This window comes from Empidonax traillii, unplaced genomic scaffold (assembly GCF_003031625.1).
Source record: "Empidonax traillii isolate 1590-97213 ecotype Southwest subspecies unplaced genomic scaffold, ASM303162v1 scaffold248:size1534464, whole genome shotgun sequence".
NCBI classification, from domain to species: domain Eukaryota; kingdom Metazoa; phylum Chordata; class Aves; order Passeriformes; family Tyrannidae; genus Empidonax; species Empidonax traillii.
The window spans coordinates 306,125-319,675 of NW_020955441.1; the positions used below are offsets into that span (position 1 = coordinate 306,125).

Sequence of the window (13,551 nt, forward strand, 5' to 3'; positions counted from 1 at the left end):
CCCTCCTGCACATCCCACCGCCCCTCCTGCACATCCCACTGCCCCTCCTGCACAGCAGCAGCAGTTCCAAGGGGTTCCTGTGCTGAGCCAGGCCAGGGAGTGAAGCTTGCCAATACAAAGGTTTTGGGGGTTTACTTTTTCTGTTCCTTTTGTTAGATTAGCTTCCTATTACTTGAAATACAAAAAAACACCTACAATTTAAGCAAAGGAAAAGCCAAGCTTGCCATAATAAAAATAACCGAAACCAAGGATTAGGCGGATCATTTTCAGCACAGGTTGTATCATGATATGTTAACATGACACCATCACCTCTGCATTCTCATTATGTGATCAAAAGTGATATGATTAAACCAAATAAAGGATAATAATAAGTCTGCAGAGGCTACAATAGAGGAAAAGGGTTTCAGGCCAGGCAACACAAAGTAAGTGTGCAACAAATGTTCGAGTTTTACCACAGGTCAAGTGGACTAATTTTTATAGAACCAACAAAGCACTATTTGTCAGTATCAGAGGTAAAATCTGACATTTCTTGAATAATCTTATAAGTATCTTATCTAAATACACACAGAGAGTGAGATTATTCAGTAGTTTATCGGATGAAAAGTCAACTGCTGAAATTTCAGCCAATTAAGTTTAAATGCACTAAGATGGCATTATTCACAGAAACAAGAAACATCACCTTAAAAACAAAACTTTGATTCTGAAAATGGTTTGCCTTTAAAAAGAGAGACAAAGAACTAATATTACTTGTTTCAGCAAATTGATGTGGCACACAAACATTGCTGCCAAAGTAGACACTGCTGAAGGAAATTGAGAATTCCAACTTAAATAAATATCAATTAAAAAAAGATAAATATATAATTTTCAGGCTGAGTATATTGGCATGAGAAGTATAATTTTGTAATTTCATTTTGTCTTGGTATTTCAAAGCATAAGCCACAACTGAAAAATCCATTCTCAAGTCTTTAAAGACTGAAGCTTCATATTTGGGTTTATTTCAGGCAATATGTTGACAGCACCAGAGGTTTAGTAGAGGTGTCACTGCTAGTATAGTTATGTACTGAACTCCTAATTAGGCTAATCAGGGTCTTTCTGGAAAAGAAAATCAACTTACTATACAAAATTCTATCAACAACGCTGATTTGGACTTTAAAAGCATCTCCCTTCACACACCGTTTCTGACAAGTCCTCTTAAAGCTGTATTTGCAACATCACTGACATCAAATCGTAAACCAAGATGGCCACAATCTACTGTGTCAGCATTATTATTTAAGTGCAAAACAATATTATTTTGTTTAGAAAATACTCATCTGTCATGACCGTCCACAAGGACCGAATGGTCAACAGAAATGCACCTTATGAAGCGACATGAAGGAGAAGCACGAAAAGTTAGGGTGTTGGTCCAAAGTTTCCAGGAAAAGGAAGCACAGCATGTGGCAAAGACAACTGCGAGAAAAGAGAGGACTTTGGATGCTGCAGTCTGTCACCAGCAGAGCAGAGAGAGCAGGACTGATGTGGTAAGACAAAATGGTAATGCAGCAGGACTAGTTAGGCACAGCCTCAAGGGACAAGAAAAGAAATGAAAGTTTAAAACACAAAGGAGTAACTCTCTCCAAGATAACCCATGTGGGGCAGTAGATGATCTGATACAGTATCTTTAAACAAGTGAGATAACTGTCAAATGCAAGGTGATGTTTCAAGGTGCCTTTGTATTTAAAAAAAAAAAAAAAAAAATCAAAGGACAACATCAGGAAACTTTGGTACAAACAGTCCAAATCCAGCCTAAACAGCTCCACATGCACAAAGGTTTCCCCCCCACACCTGAAACAGCAAAGTCAAGAATGGCCTCATAGCAGAAGGTATGAAGGATGATCTAGCAGACACTTATCTCACCCACACAGACACATTTAAAAAGAAGACTGAACAGCCGGAATTGCCACATTGAACGACTTCGCTCCTTAAAATAATTCCTGATTTAACGTTGGACACTGTCCAACAATTATTCAAAGCTACTAAATAGTCATGGAGCAGGAGAGAAATTTTTAACAAAATGGACTTGGATAAAATGTCCTATACTCAACTCAGGCAAAACACCTGCTAAACAATGGTTTCAAAATATTTAGTAAATACACGGCAAACATAAAACATTGCAAATACATTACAAGGACAAAAAAACTGCTGAGCCTCGAGTTTACTAATCTATGATGGCTAAAACCAATTCGTACATTTCCAAGGCTATGTCAGCACCAAAAAACCCTCCAGAGCTAAACTAAAAAAAAATGAAACCAAACAAAAAACTCCACTCTCCAAAACTAAAAACAAGCAGAAAAAACCCCAACACCAAATCACTTCAGTTGAGAAGAGCAAGTACCACACAAGTGGGAGATGCCAAGCACTCTTTCAAGTCAGAACACAAGGCTGCATTTTCAGCTTCTTCCTAGGGGAGTGCTGGATTTGCAGATTCTAGAAAAAGACAACCCACATTTCCACACAGTTCACAGATATACTCAGAAATGGAAGAACCGATGGGCATTGAATCCTTGTGCGCTGGAACAAAATACCGTGAAATAAAAGACCTTTATTTAAAATGAAACAAAGCACGTAACCAGGTCTTCAAACAGACCGTAGAAATCCACACTTAGATTTTAAAATCATTTGAAAGCACTTGATGTGATGAATCACCCTAAATTCTGTAAGTATCAACTAAGGATAAAGAAATGAACAGCAGCCAGAAGAAAGACCTGGAATTAAAATTGTGTTTCTTCCTAGACGCTCACACATCACTTTCTAAGTGTTTATACGCTCCCTTGTACCTGACAACACGCAGAAACCAAAAAAAACCACGTTCACTAGGCGGAAAGATGAGAAGGGGAGAACTGCTGCAGCGCAGAGAGAGCACACAGCGCGCCGTGTGATCCCGGTGTTCCACCAGCCCGCCGCGACAGGCAGGGCAGCGCTCGGCCGGAGCACTCCCCGGGCGCTGCCGCTCCCCGGCACTGCGCTGCCTCGGCCGCGGGACCCGGCGCTGCCCGGGGCGCTGAGAGTGCCCAGGGGAGCGGCCCCGGGGCAGAGGCAGGCGGGGAGGGCGTCGGCGGGAGCCTCGCCCGGCGGCGCGGGTCGGGTCGAGTCGCTGCCGGCCGGGCCCGCGGGCGGGGAGCGATGAGCGGGGCACGCCGGGGCGCCCGCCGGGTGTTGGGGCCCGGCCCCGCGGCGCCCGAGCCTCCCCTGCGGGCTGGGGGCACAGCCCGGGGGGTGTCCCCGCTCCCCGGTCCCCCCTCCCCGGGCGGGGAGCGGCTCGGGGCGGCCGGACTCGCGGCAGCCGGCTGGGACAGGTCTGAGCCGGCCGGCCCGTCCCTTCCCCCGCCCCGCCGGGCGCTCCGGCCCCGCCGCCGCGGCACCCCAGCACCCTCACCATTCTCCTCAGGGCCGGGCTGGGTCTCGGCGCCGACTCTGGTTCTCCTCTCGCCGGGCAGCTCCTGCTCGTGGTTCGGCGTCGGCGGTGGCGGGGCCTGTCTCCATCTATCGGGGCTGGGCTCGGCGGCAGCGGAGCGCTGGGTGGGGAGCGGCCGGGCGAGGACGGCGCACGGGGGGCGAAGGGAGGCGCGGGGTGCGGAGGACGGCGCTGGTTCGGCTCCACACCGGGACCCAGGGCTGGCGGCGGTCTCGGCCCGGCGCCTCTTTCTCATAATTGTGCGACTCGGCCGGTGGAGGAGCCGCGGCGCTGCCGCGTCAGCGCGCACCGCCCCCGGGGAGGAGGGGGCGGCCGGGGCGGTGCTGCCCGGCCGGGAGGGGCGCGGATGTGTCGGCCCCTCCGAGCAGCGGGGGAGCCCCGAGGTGCCCCGGGAAGGTGGCAGTGGCTGCCGGTGGGCAGCGGCCGTGCTGGGGAGGTAACGGCGGAGATGTTAAAAACGGACCTTCCCGGGGCAGGAACCTGCCGGGCTGGGAACGTGCGGCTCAGAGATGGGGGCTCCGCGCCCCGCAACCTCCGCCACGGCGTGGGCCTCGCATCGGTCCCCCCAGGGCAGGGACCGGGGCCCCGCTTCCCGGTATCGAGGCGTCACCTCAGCCCGGGCAGGGGCACATCCCCGCCTGCTGCTGCCTGGGGAAAAGGATCCGCGTTATTCCTTATTTGAGCGACAGAGCAGGGAACATTCAAGATTCGTTCACCAGCCCTGCTTACACATGGCAGTGCCTGAGTTCTGTAACTGGGCTGAGCGAAACTGAAGGGAGGTTCGTTTTGGAGGGAACAAAGTGGATGCATTTCTTTCACTTCAATCAACTCGGTTCCCAGTTTGGATTAGGAACTGCCCAGGGCAGGGACCTTGTCTTCTTTTGTTCCTATATGCCATCTGCAAACTTAGAGAATCGGTACCACAAATGAAAGGGCTCATATAATAATTTCTACTACATGTGTCATTATCTTTTGCAACAAACTTCATGCTACAGTAGACAGCGTTTGTTAGGGAAGAGGGATTAAGTGTGGCTCAAATTTTTTGTGTTCCCTAAACAAAAAAAAATTAAAGATATCCTAGAAAAGTCTCACATCTAAAATATATATATAATATTATGTTAAGTCATTAATTTTTAATTTACAACATATGCAGTTCAATAGTTCAGTGATTCCTTCACGATGAAAAGTGAGTTAAATCTGGCTCAAAGGTCCTGGTACCATTTTTAAAATGCCACAGTCATTCGTCAGCTGCTGTGAGTTGTTGAACCAATTATCATCTGCCTCCCCTTGCTGCAAAATGCCAACGTTAACTCTGCCACAGTGTTGGGCCGAGCAGAGCTGACAGTGTGTGCTCACACCTGAACCATGGGCTTGTGCATCACGAGGTAACAGGGCTCTGCTCATACAGCCAAAAACTGATGAGCCACAGCACGACAGAAACAGTATCTTAAGAGTCTGAGGGCCGGTACACTACCCAAATCATTAGACACACTCCAATTATTAGACAGGGATGATCAAAAATCAAACCAAGCTTAAAAAATAAACAAACGAACAAAAAAAGGCAGCAGAAGGGGCAGCTGCAAGTTTAAACGGAACTGTAGTAACAAGAAACAAAACGGGTCCTCGCATTAACAGCCACTTAGCAGGGCAAGTACAGTTGTAAATGCTGATATTAGGACCCCTTTGCTGCAAACAAAGGGTGCAAATTTGAGGAGACCCAGCACCTGCGGCAAGCAGCTCACATTAGAGTGTTGCTGCAGGGAGTTCCTCAGCTGCAGGGGAGCTCCTAATGCTTGTTTTAACTTCTGAAGAATTCGCGCTGGTTTACACAGATATGAAAATTAAGTTCCTAGGACTCTCCATTTTCATAGAATAGGAAAATTTAGCTTTTCCAGGAAAAAGTTAATACTAGTTCTGAGTACAAGATCACACAATGACCAGGCTACATTTACTCTCTTACTGCAGAAGTCCCAAGCCTGCTGATGTGCAGCTACTTGTTCCTGCCTGGATTCCCATGTGCTAATTCTTGGCTTAGGGAGCAGGAGCAGAAGGAGCAGTGGAAGCCCAGTAAGATTTTTTTTTTTTTTTGGAGATGATTCAAGAACTTTCCAAAGGAAAGCAGAGAAAGTGGGGGATTTCTGAATTCCTCAGTTAACACCACAAAGCATTTCTGAGAAGTTACCCCATTCCTGCTTCCTCTCTTCCTGTTCTTCCCTTTCTAATTAATAATCATCTGAAGCTCACATTCCACATTAAGCTAATGGGCAAATTCTTCTATAACTTCATCTCATCTCAGTCTGACAGCAATATTTGGGCTATACTGGTTATCATGTTGGCCTCTAAATTTCATATTTGTAAACTCAAGAGCTAGAAGGAGCAAGGAAATTAGGAAAAAGTAGCTGGAGGCCAGCCTGAACAGGAATCTTCTCTAGGACAAGCTGTTAGTTTAGGAGGACATAGAATCACAGTCAACTAGGTTGGAAAAGACCTCTGAGATCATCAAGTCCCATGCCTGAGGTGAGGAATTTCCATGCTTTTTTTTTTTTTTTCCTGTTGATCCTGCAAAACTGTAGAGAGATTGACATCAAATTGTTTAAGAGTTTAACTGTGATAAGCTTCGATGGAGAGAGAGCACATTTGTTTCACTGGAACAGCTTGTGATGAAAATGAAAGGAAAATGAGTCATCAGCATCCTCTCTGTCTCATGCTGGCCGGGGGAGCATCAGCTTTCCCAGTGTTGGGGAGGGGGGCAGGACACAGTGCCACAGTGAGATACAGCCCTGTGACCTGGCAATGATGGCAGGTGGCCCAAGGAAGTCACCTTAGATCCTCTTATTACTTGGATCAGCCATCTAGAACACGGCATGATTTGACCCTAAGCTAGCAGAGTTAGTCATCCAAACTGTGAATCCTTGTACATGCAGATGTTAAATCTCGTGAATCACTGTACCTCAGCCTTAGAGGGATGAGCAGTAGGATAAATATTTGCTTCTTGTCACAGTAAGTGTTACCTTTCAATCACACCAATAGTCAACTCAAAACTCCTCTGATATCTCCTTCCAAATCAATAGCTGTGAATGGCAAGGAAATAATGCAGCATTATTTTATACCTTATTGCATTTAAGGACCTTTAACCTGAAGCAAGCTTCTGCTATCTCAAATGGAATATAACTGGTTTAAACAAAACCCCTTTTGTTATGTGGCTCCTGTATCTCATTTTATATCTCAAATTAAGCTACCAGTCTGTCCTTGACATGTTATGTTGAGTTTGTTATGTAATCATAACCAGCACTAGTAAAATTTCTGTCAACTTTAATAGGTTCTACATGGTATTAAACCAGCAATAACTCGATCTCACTGTAAGTGCTAAAGGATGAGAAACCTCTCTAAGGGAGCCCTTATCTCAATACTGCAATATCCAGTAGCCAGGATGCTGCTGTTTCATTACTCACTCACCCTCACATAGATGAACTACTGACTCATGCACAGGAAAAAAATACAGCATTCCTCTTAATGACAAATGAAATGAGTTACCATTAAATGAAAGTAACCTTGGGTTTAACTTCGTTTGATTCCATAAAAAGTTTTACCAGATTTGTGCTGCAGTTATTCAAAATAAGTGCTGAAATTCAAGTAGTTAAATCAGTCACAAATGCCAACTGATAAGGAGATCTAGTTAATATCCTACTTAAGGTCAAACAGATTTTGTGTAGAAAACCCTTTTTTGTCCCTTCCTAAAGTAAACTGAGGCAGAAAAGATTTATAATTGGTTCACTTTTCATATTTTTTAATCAGAGGTGAATTGTCCCAAATTCTTTTTTTTTTTTTTTTCCTTTAGACACAGGTTTGACCATTTCTGATTTATCCAGGTAAATCAGCTGTTCAGCTACAGTGGCAACTCAGCAGTTTACATTCTGATTGCTACTCCTGCAAAGTGAAGCTAACTTTATTTTTTCCACATGAAATTCAAAATTTGTCAAGTAGGGAAAAAACTCATACTATGACACAGGTTAATGGGAACTCTGAGTCCCCTCCATTATTTGAGAAAGGTTTTTCTAGTGCTGGTGTTGCTGATTTTTTATGAAAACAGTTTGTGCAGTACTAAATAATGTTATAAACATGAAACTTTGTAGCAATTCAAAATACACTGTTTCAAAATGGGCTTAAGTAAAAACAGCCTATTGCTGTTAATCACCCAACACTTAGGAAATACAACCTAAAAGGAGGAGGCTTCTTGCCATTGATGCTAGGGAAAATAAAACTTTAAAAATGTGTAACTTCACATTTTTTCAACTATTTAGTAATCACTTTGTTGGCATGTGGTACACTCCAGAGTCACACTGAAGAGGTCCCAAAGGTTTAGCAATCTTTTTGCATTATACCAAGGTTTTGAAGTCCAAAAGTAGTTAGTCTGGCAATCTGTTAGCTTTAACAGCTAAGAAGATGCATTCCTTCAAAAGAAACAAGTGACTTAGCTGTACATTTAAAAAATAGATCATAATATCCAGGGTAAATTCAAGATACAGCAGGAGAAAAATGTACAAAAATTAGTTTTGCATATTTAACAGTCATAAAACAAATTATTCCCTGTAGCTGTTTTAGACTCCAATCTCACCAGCAACGTATGTATTTAAACTAAAGTAACCAAACTGCTCATGTATTAAAATTGACAAAAGAACATTGACAGCTTACTGTGCCACCAAAACCATAAAAAGATGGAGGTGCCTTTGGAGATAAAAGAGCTGATCTGGTATCAAGTGAAGGCCACCGGTGCAGTTCAGCTCCTCTCTAACAACACTGCATTTAGGTGTTAACTGAGGGCAAAGTCAGCCATTTACTTTGCAATTTACAGATGCAGGGAATGGTATGTGAGGCTTCCCAGCCCTTCAGCGCTTTGCTGGGAATGGCAAATCACCACCAACAATAGCAAAGGGCTGTAGGTTTGCTTTCTGATGGCAGCACAAAGGGCCCTATGACCAAACACATCAAGCTGAGAGTGCAGAACGAGTAACTCGAGTTCAGCTCGGCAGGATGGCTTGTCCCATCCCAGTTAGGCAACTGAGGGGGCGGGTTTTCCAGTTTTAAAATCTGCATTAAAGATACTCCCTATTAATAGAAAGGGACATCAAGTTAATGAGCTAACTGAGCACATGCAGTTCTGAATGCGAGATTTGTCCTTTCACACGCTCCATGAGCGTACAAAGAGATGCATTACCCAACCCATCATCTAAAGTAAAATATAAGTGTATCCTGTATTTGGGAATACGATACATTACTTCCTGCTCAAAAGGCTGCATTTGAGAGCTTAACCCACAAAGGCTGAAGTCTTGCACAAAACTGCCAAGGGTGTGCCACACTCATCTCTATTTAGATGTGTAAAACCAGTAGCTGCCAGGAACTGTGTGGGTACATTTACAACATAATGGTGGCCATTTGCAAGATTTTATCAGTGCCTGCCTTAAAAAATGCAACTAAAACAACTTTATCTTAGTTTTGTTCCTTCTGAACTTTCTCCTCCCGTATTTTTTTTTTTTAGAATTTCTCAAGTTTCCCTGGGAAAATTGTTCCTGTTGCAATGTCTGGGCTCACAAATTCTTGTGTTTCAATTCGTTAGCAGCTGAGCAGGTGCACGGTGGTCAAACAGTGAGGTGGCCTTTGCACAGAGATGCTCCATGTTCAAGAAGCAGAGCTGCAGCATCTCCTTCCAGGACTGCACTGCCTGAACCAGCAAGCAAAGCAGCAAGAGGCAGAGGTGCCTAAATTTTAGAAACTGGGGAGTTCTAAAGTTCACAGAGCTCTGCTTCTTTATATATATATATATATATATATATATATTTAATTTAGGGATAGGTAATTCTTAATCAAAATGTAAAATTTTAAATTTAATTTATATGGGACTGGTCCTAATTGTTCAACTTCAAACTGTTATTTGATAGTGACCATGAAAAAAGTATCACTTTGTCCCAGGTACCAGTGGGCATGCATTTGCTCTTGGTTCCATTATTACAATGATGTAAATTTACTTATAAAATTTATTTTTGAAATCAGCTACCACAGAGATACTCACTCACCTGTTTGCTGATTTTCTGCAGGTAGTTGCCTTAAATCCACAAGGATGTGTCAATTTCCCAGCATAAGTTTCCATTACATTTTGAAAGAAATATTGAATTAAAAGAAGCCCAATTTTCTTGTAGGTTTGACAGGGACACAGCACAACAAAGGTGGAAATTAAATTAACTGAGCTATTGTTGAACTTCTAAATGTACCAATACCTGTCGAATTTCCTCGTATTCCCAAGCGTGTACAATGAATACACTGTGGTAGTAGTTCTGCAAAACATGAGGAGAACCAGCACGAGCACATTTCAACCTTTGATGAAACTGCAAAAACCTTCCATTTAATTTTTTTTTTTGTTGTTTACAAATTTAAATCTGGCTGTTAAACCAACATTAATCCAACCCCAGAAAGTCGGTGGGGCCATAACGCAGACAAGGAGAAGATCAGCTTGTTTTACATCCCTGTCACTGGTGAATTGAGCTGGTGGGTGTGTTGGTTTTCACAGAGTCCAAAACACTGAACCTCCTCAGTAATGGTCTCCATACTCGAACAGAGGAACAAATTATTGTCCAAGACAAATTAATGTGCAAAGACACTTCAAAACACACTGGTACTGCCCCAAACAGAAAAGAGGAGCAAAGAGCAAGGAGAGAGAACAGAAACCAGACAGAATACCTGTGAGCACACTCCTAAAAAAAAGCTAAAAGCTCTTTGATCCAAACACTTTCTTGGTTAAAAGGTCTTGGAGCTGCAAGCAAAAAACCTATTCTCAGCTATTTGATGCCCTCTGTATTCAAGGAAACAGGATCTTGCACATTCTTTATCAATAACAGGAATTCCAGAGATACCTGAGCCTCCACCATCAACCTCTCTCAAGAACACAAAACCTTGAACTTTGATCACTCACTTCTGACAAAAGGGATAACAGTCTGAGTTGCCCTCCTCCTTCTTTCCTTAAAAATTGTAAAGATAAACCATTCACTCAGAAAATGTGCTGTATAGGCTACTTGAAAATAAAACACTGCTGCAGCTTTTGAAAGCATTGCAAATCCAAAGACAACTTTTAAATGTGTTTAAATCTAACCGGTTAGTATAAGTAAATTGTTCCAAGTGAAAAAAACCAAACGTGTGTTGAGGTGATAAATTCGAGGTTTTCCCTGAATAAAAAAAAAGTGCAGATTATTGAGGGTGGAAAACAATTAAAAAAAAAAAAAAGCCTTAATAATCAGAGCAGTAGAGGTGGAATGCTCCTCGAACCCCTCTGCTCAGAACAGGCTGCCAGGCCTGTGTCCACCTGTATACTGAGTATCTCCAAGGGTGGAAACTCCAACTCCACCATCTCTCTGTACAACTCAGGCCAGTGTTTGACCACACTCACAGGGAAAAGCTCACTCTTGTGTCTAAATGGAATTGTATTGTAAAGGTTGGACTGATCTAAACAGGCAAGCATCCTCTTCCTCAGAAAACTGCCTCTCTTCTTGCAATTTTGAGATCTACAGTTTTGCCCGTGTGTGTCAAATGGAGCAGCCCTAACAATGGAATGCACGGGGAACAGACAGTGAAAAACAGGTTTGCTGCTGGCAGCTGTGCCTGTTCTTCTTAAACTCTTTCTTTTTTAAAGCAAGTAAATTCAAAGAACATTTCAGAGCATTTCCTTCAAAACTTAAACCAAAAGGAAAACAAGAATTTTTTACGTACTCACTTACTGTGACTCAATGCTACTGGAACCTCCAGTGTATGAGCAGAAGAGGCTGCAAATATTTAAAAACATGTTGCACACAAACACACTATCCCAGGGCTGCAGGGATGTCCCAAGGATCACAGATCAACTGTATTAAGGTTCAGTGATTTTTCTTCTTTTTCCCTGCCAACATTTCCAACCCAGCCTGGGTTTCATGTCTGAGATGTGGCTTTCTTGCCCTCATGTCAAAGGCTGAGCACTTTCAGCTGAAAATGCTTCAGCAGCACTATTCCCTGGCTGAGGGCAAGCACCTTGTTACCAATCAAGAAGTCTGCACGTGTTAAATTTCTAGCTCACTTTTGTCAGGTGTGCTTTCCCAGAGCTCATGACTAACAGCTGTGAAACAAGCACTCCCTGATCACTCCAGCCAGACTGATGTAGGTCAGTTCACAGACTTCGGTTCCCTGCTCTCCATCCCAGAAAAAAAATAAAAATAAGAGAAAAGCAATCCACCAAACCTACCAAACAGGTACTTACAAACACAATCCTAACTTGGATACACGGATAAAAACTGCAACTACACATTTATGGGGCGTATCACAGAATTTTAATTTACTTGGTATTAGGAAGGGTTAACTGTTTTGCCATGAGCATTCACAGTAAGAAAAGAGATGAGTTAGAACAAAGCAATTACTCAACTATCTTTTTTCCAAGTAACATTTATTAATAACATTCTTAAGGTGATAACTTAAAGAGTCATAAGGAAGGGGGCTGTTGTCAGTAAACATACAATGAGAAGGTAGTAGGATTTTTCTACTAAAGGATGACTAACAAGGCTTTTAACAGTGTTTAGCTCAACCAAATTTAATATTAAAAACATTCATAATTGCTAGAAGTGTTGCAATCAGTTCTATCGAACTTATAAAACCTCATTTCAGTAGTCAACACTAACATACTATTTATATAAAATTTTAAACTCCATTTTAATTTCTGTAAACAAAGCACCTAAGCATTTGAAAGGAAATGGTTAGTTTACACCCCAATAAACTGCAGCACGTGTGTGAAACCTCAGGCATGATCAGACATGGAGCATTATTAGGCACAGAACAAGACACAGCTTCCACAGCCAGCTGCTGACCACATTTACATTGCCAAAAGTCTTTATTTATACTAATTCCATTATCAATTATAGTTGAAAATTTAATAAATCCTCCACGCAGAAGATTTCAAAGAGATAAAGAAGTCACATAACATAGGTCTGTGAAGCTTCTGAAGGCTGCATAACTTCGAATGAGTTATGACTTCTTTATCTGCTTCAGGAATTTTCAGAAACTTCTTCAAAACCATTGAACTTTGGCAGATACTGGGCATGTCAAAGAGCACGACAACACATCAGAAGACACATTTTCAGTCTGCTATTGGAACACTGAGGTATGCTGTAATTTATGACACGCCAGTCAAACAAAAACTGAAGATGACCATTGCATTCTGAGGCTGTCAGTTCAAGCTCAAGTCTAGGAGGGGAACTGCTAACATACAAAACCGGCTTGTAATTCCTGTTTCCTCGGGGAAGCTGCAAACAAGGTGTTTATCTTACCCGTATCAACTGGCACCACGGTCAGTCCGTGTGAATGGCAACGACTGACATCCAGGCTGTCAGTCTGTCTGCTCCTCGCTCTCCAAACAAAAGTTTAAACTTGATATAAATTACATAAAGCTGCGAATTTGCAGTAAGCCTTTGTTAACTGCCAGTATAGGTTTACAATTGCCTTAATTAGCACACTTTCACAGTAAATCTAGCTAAGCCAGATTTAATCTGGGTAAGTTTTCCTGAGCCAACGTGCCCCAAACTAACTATAAATGTCCAGAGGTGACCTTCAGACTAACAGGGAGGCACTTGCATGAGGCACTGCAGGAAAGTCTTCACTGCCTCTGCCCAGCATGTGCTTACTCGGTTGTTTTCCCAGGGTTCTTGAACCTCTGCTGGCTATAGGAATGACATTCATTCAAAGAATAGGAAAAATGCTTTAATAACTACCTGACATTAGCACTAAGTGAACTCAATGGTCTCCCGTTGTTGCCTTCTCCAGTTTTCTTTGGTGTGAGGTGTTAGCATTACAGCTATACAAAATTTATGCCTAATCCCCCTCAATTTGCAGTTTCCTGAAAAAAAAGAACAAGTGTCAAAGAAACTCAGACTCTTCTAAATGCAAACAATGATTTAAACTATTTATCCTTTTCCAAGTCTTTAAGAGCTAAAACAAGATTAAAGGAGTTAAACACATGCATTGGCTTTCACTAACACAGGCACTACTATCACTATTCAAACCTGTTTTGTCTATTAATTGCAAAGAATTTTCAA

The 13,551-nt window shown here is 42.7% G+C and overlaps 1 protein-coding gene across 2 annotated transcripts in view; it reads right to left on the minus strand.

Annotated features, from left to right (window-relative positions):
• Positions 1-3,811, minus strand: part of TRPM7 (transient receptor potential cation channel subfamily M member 7) — a 54,730-nt gene extending 50,919 nt beyond the window's left edge. Inside the window, exon 1 of one of the 2 annotated variants that reach the window (XR_003571781.1) lies at positions 3,413-3,811. Coding sequence is in view for 1 of the 2 variants with exons in the window: in XM_027888965.1 (XP_027744766.1) it covers positions 3,413-3,415 (3 nt within the window). In the remaining variant the exon portion in view is untranslated. The remainder of the gene's footprint in view (positions 1-3,412) is intronic. The other variant, XM_027888965.1, reaches the window with a different exon arrangement.
• Positions 3,812-13,551: the final 9,740 nt, after the last annotated feature.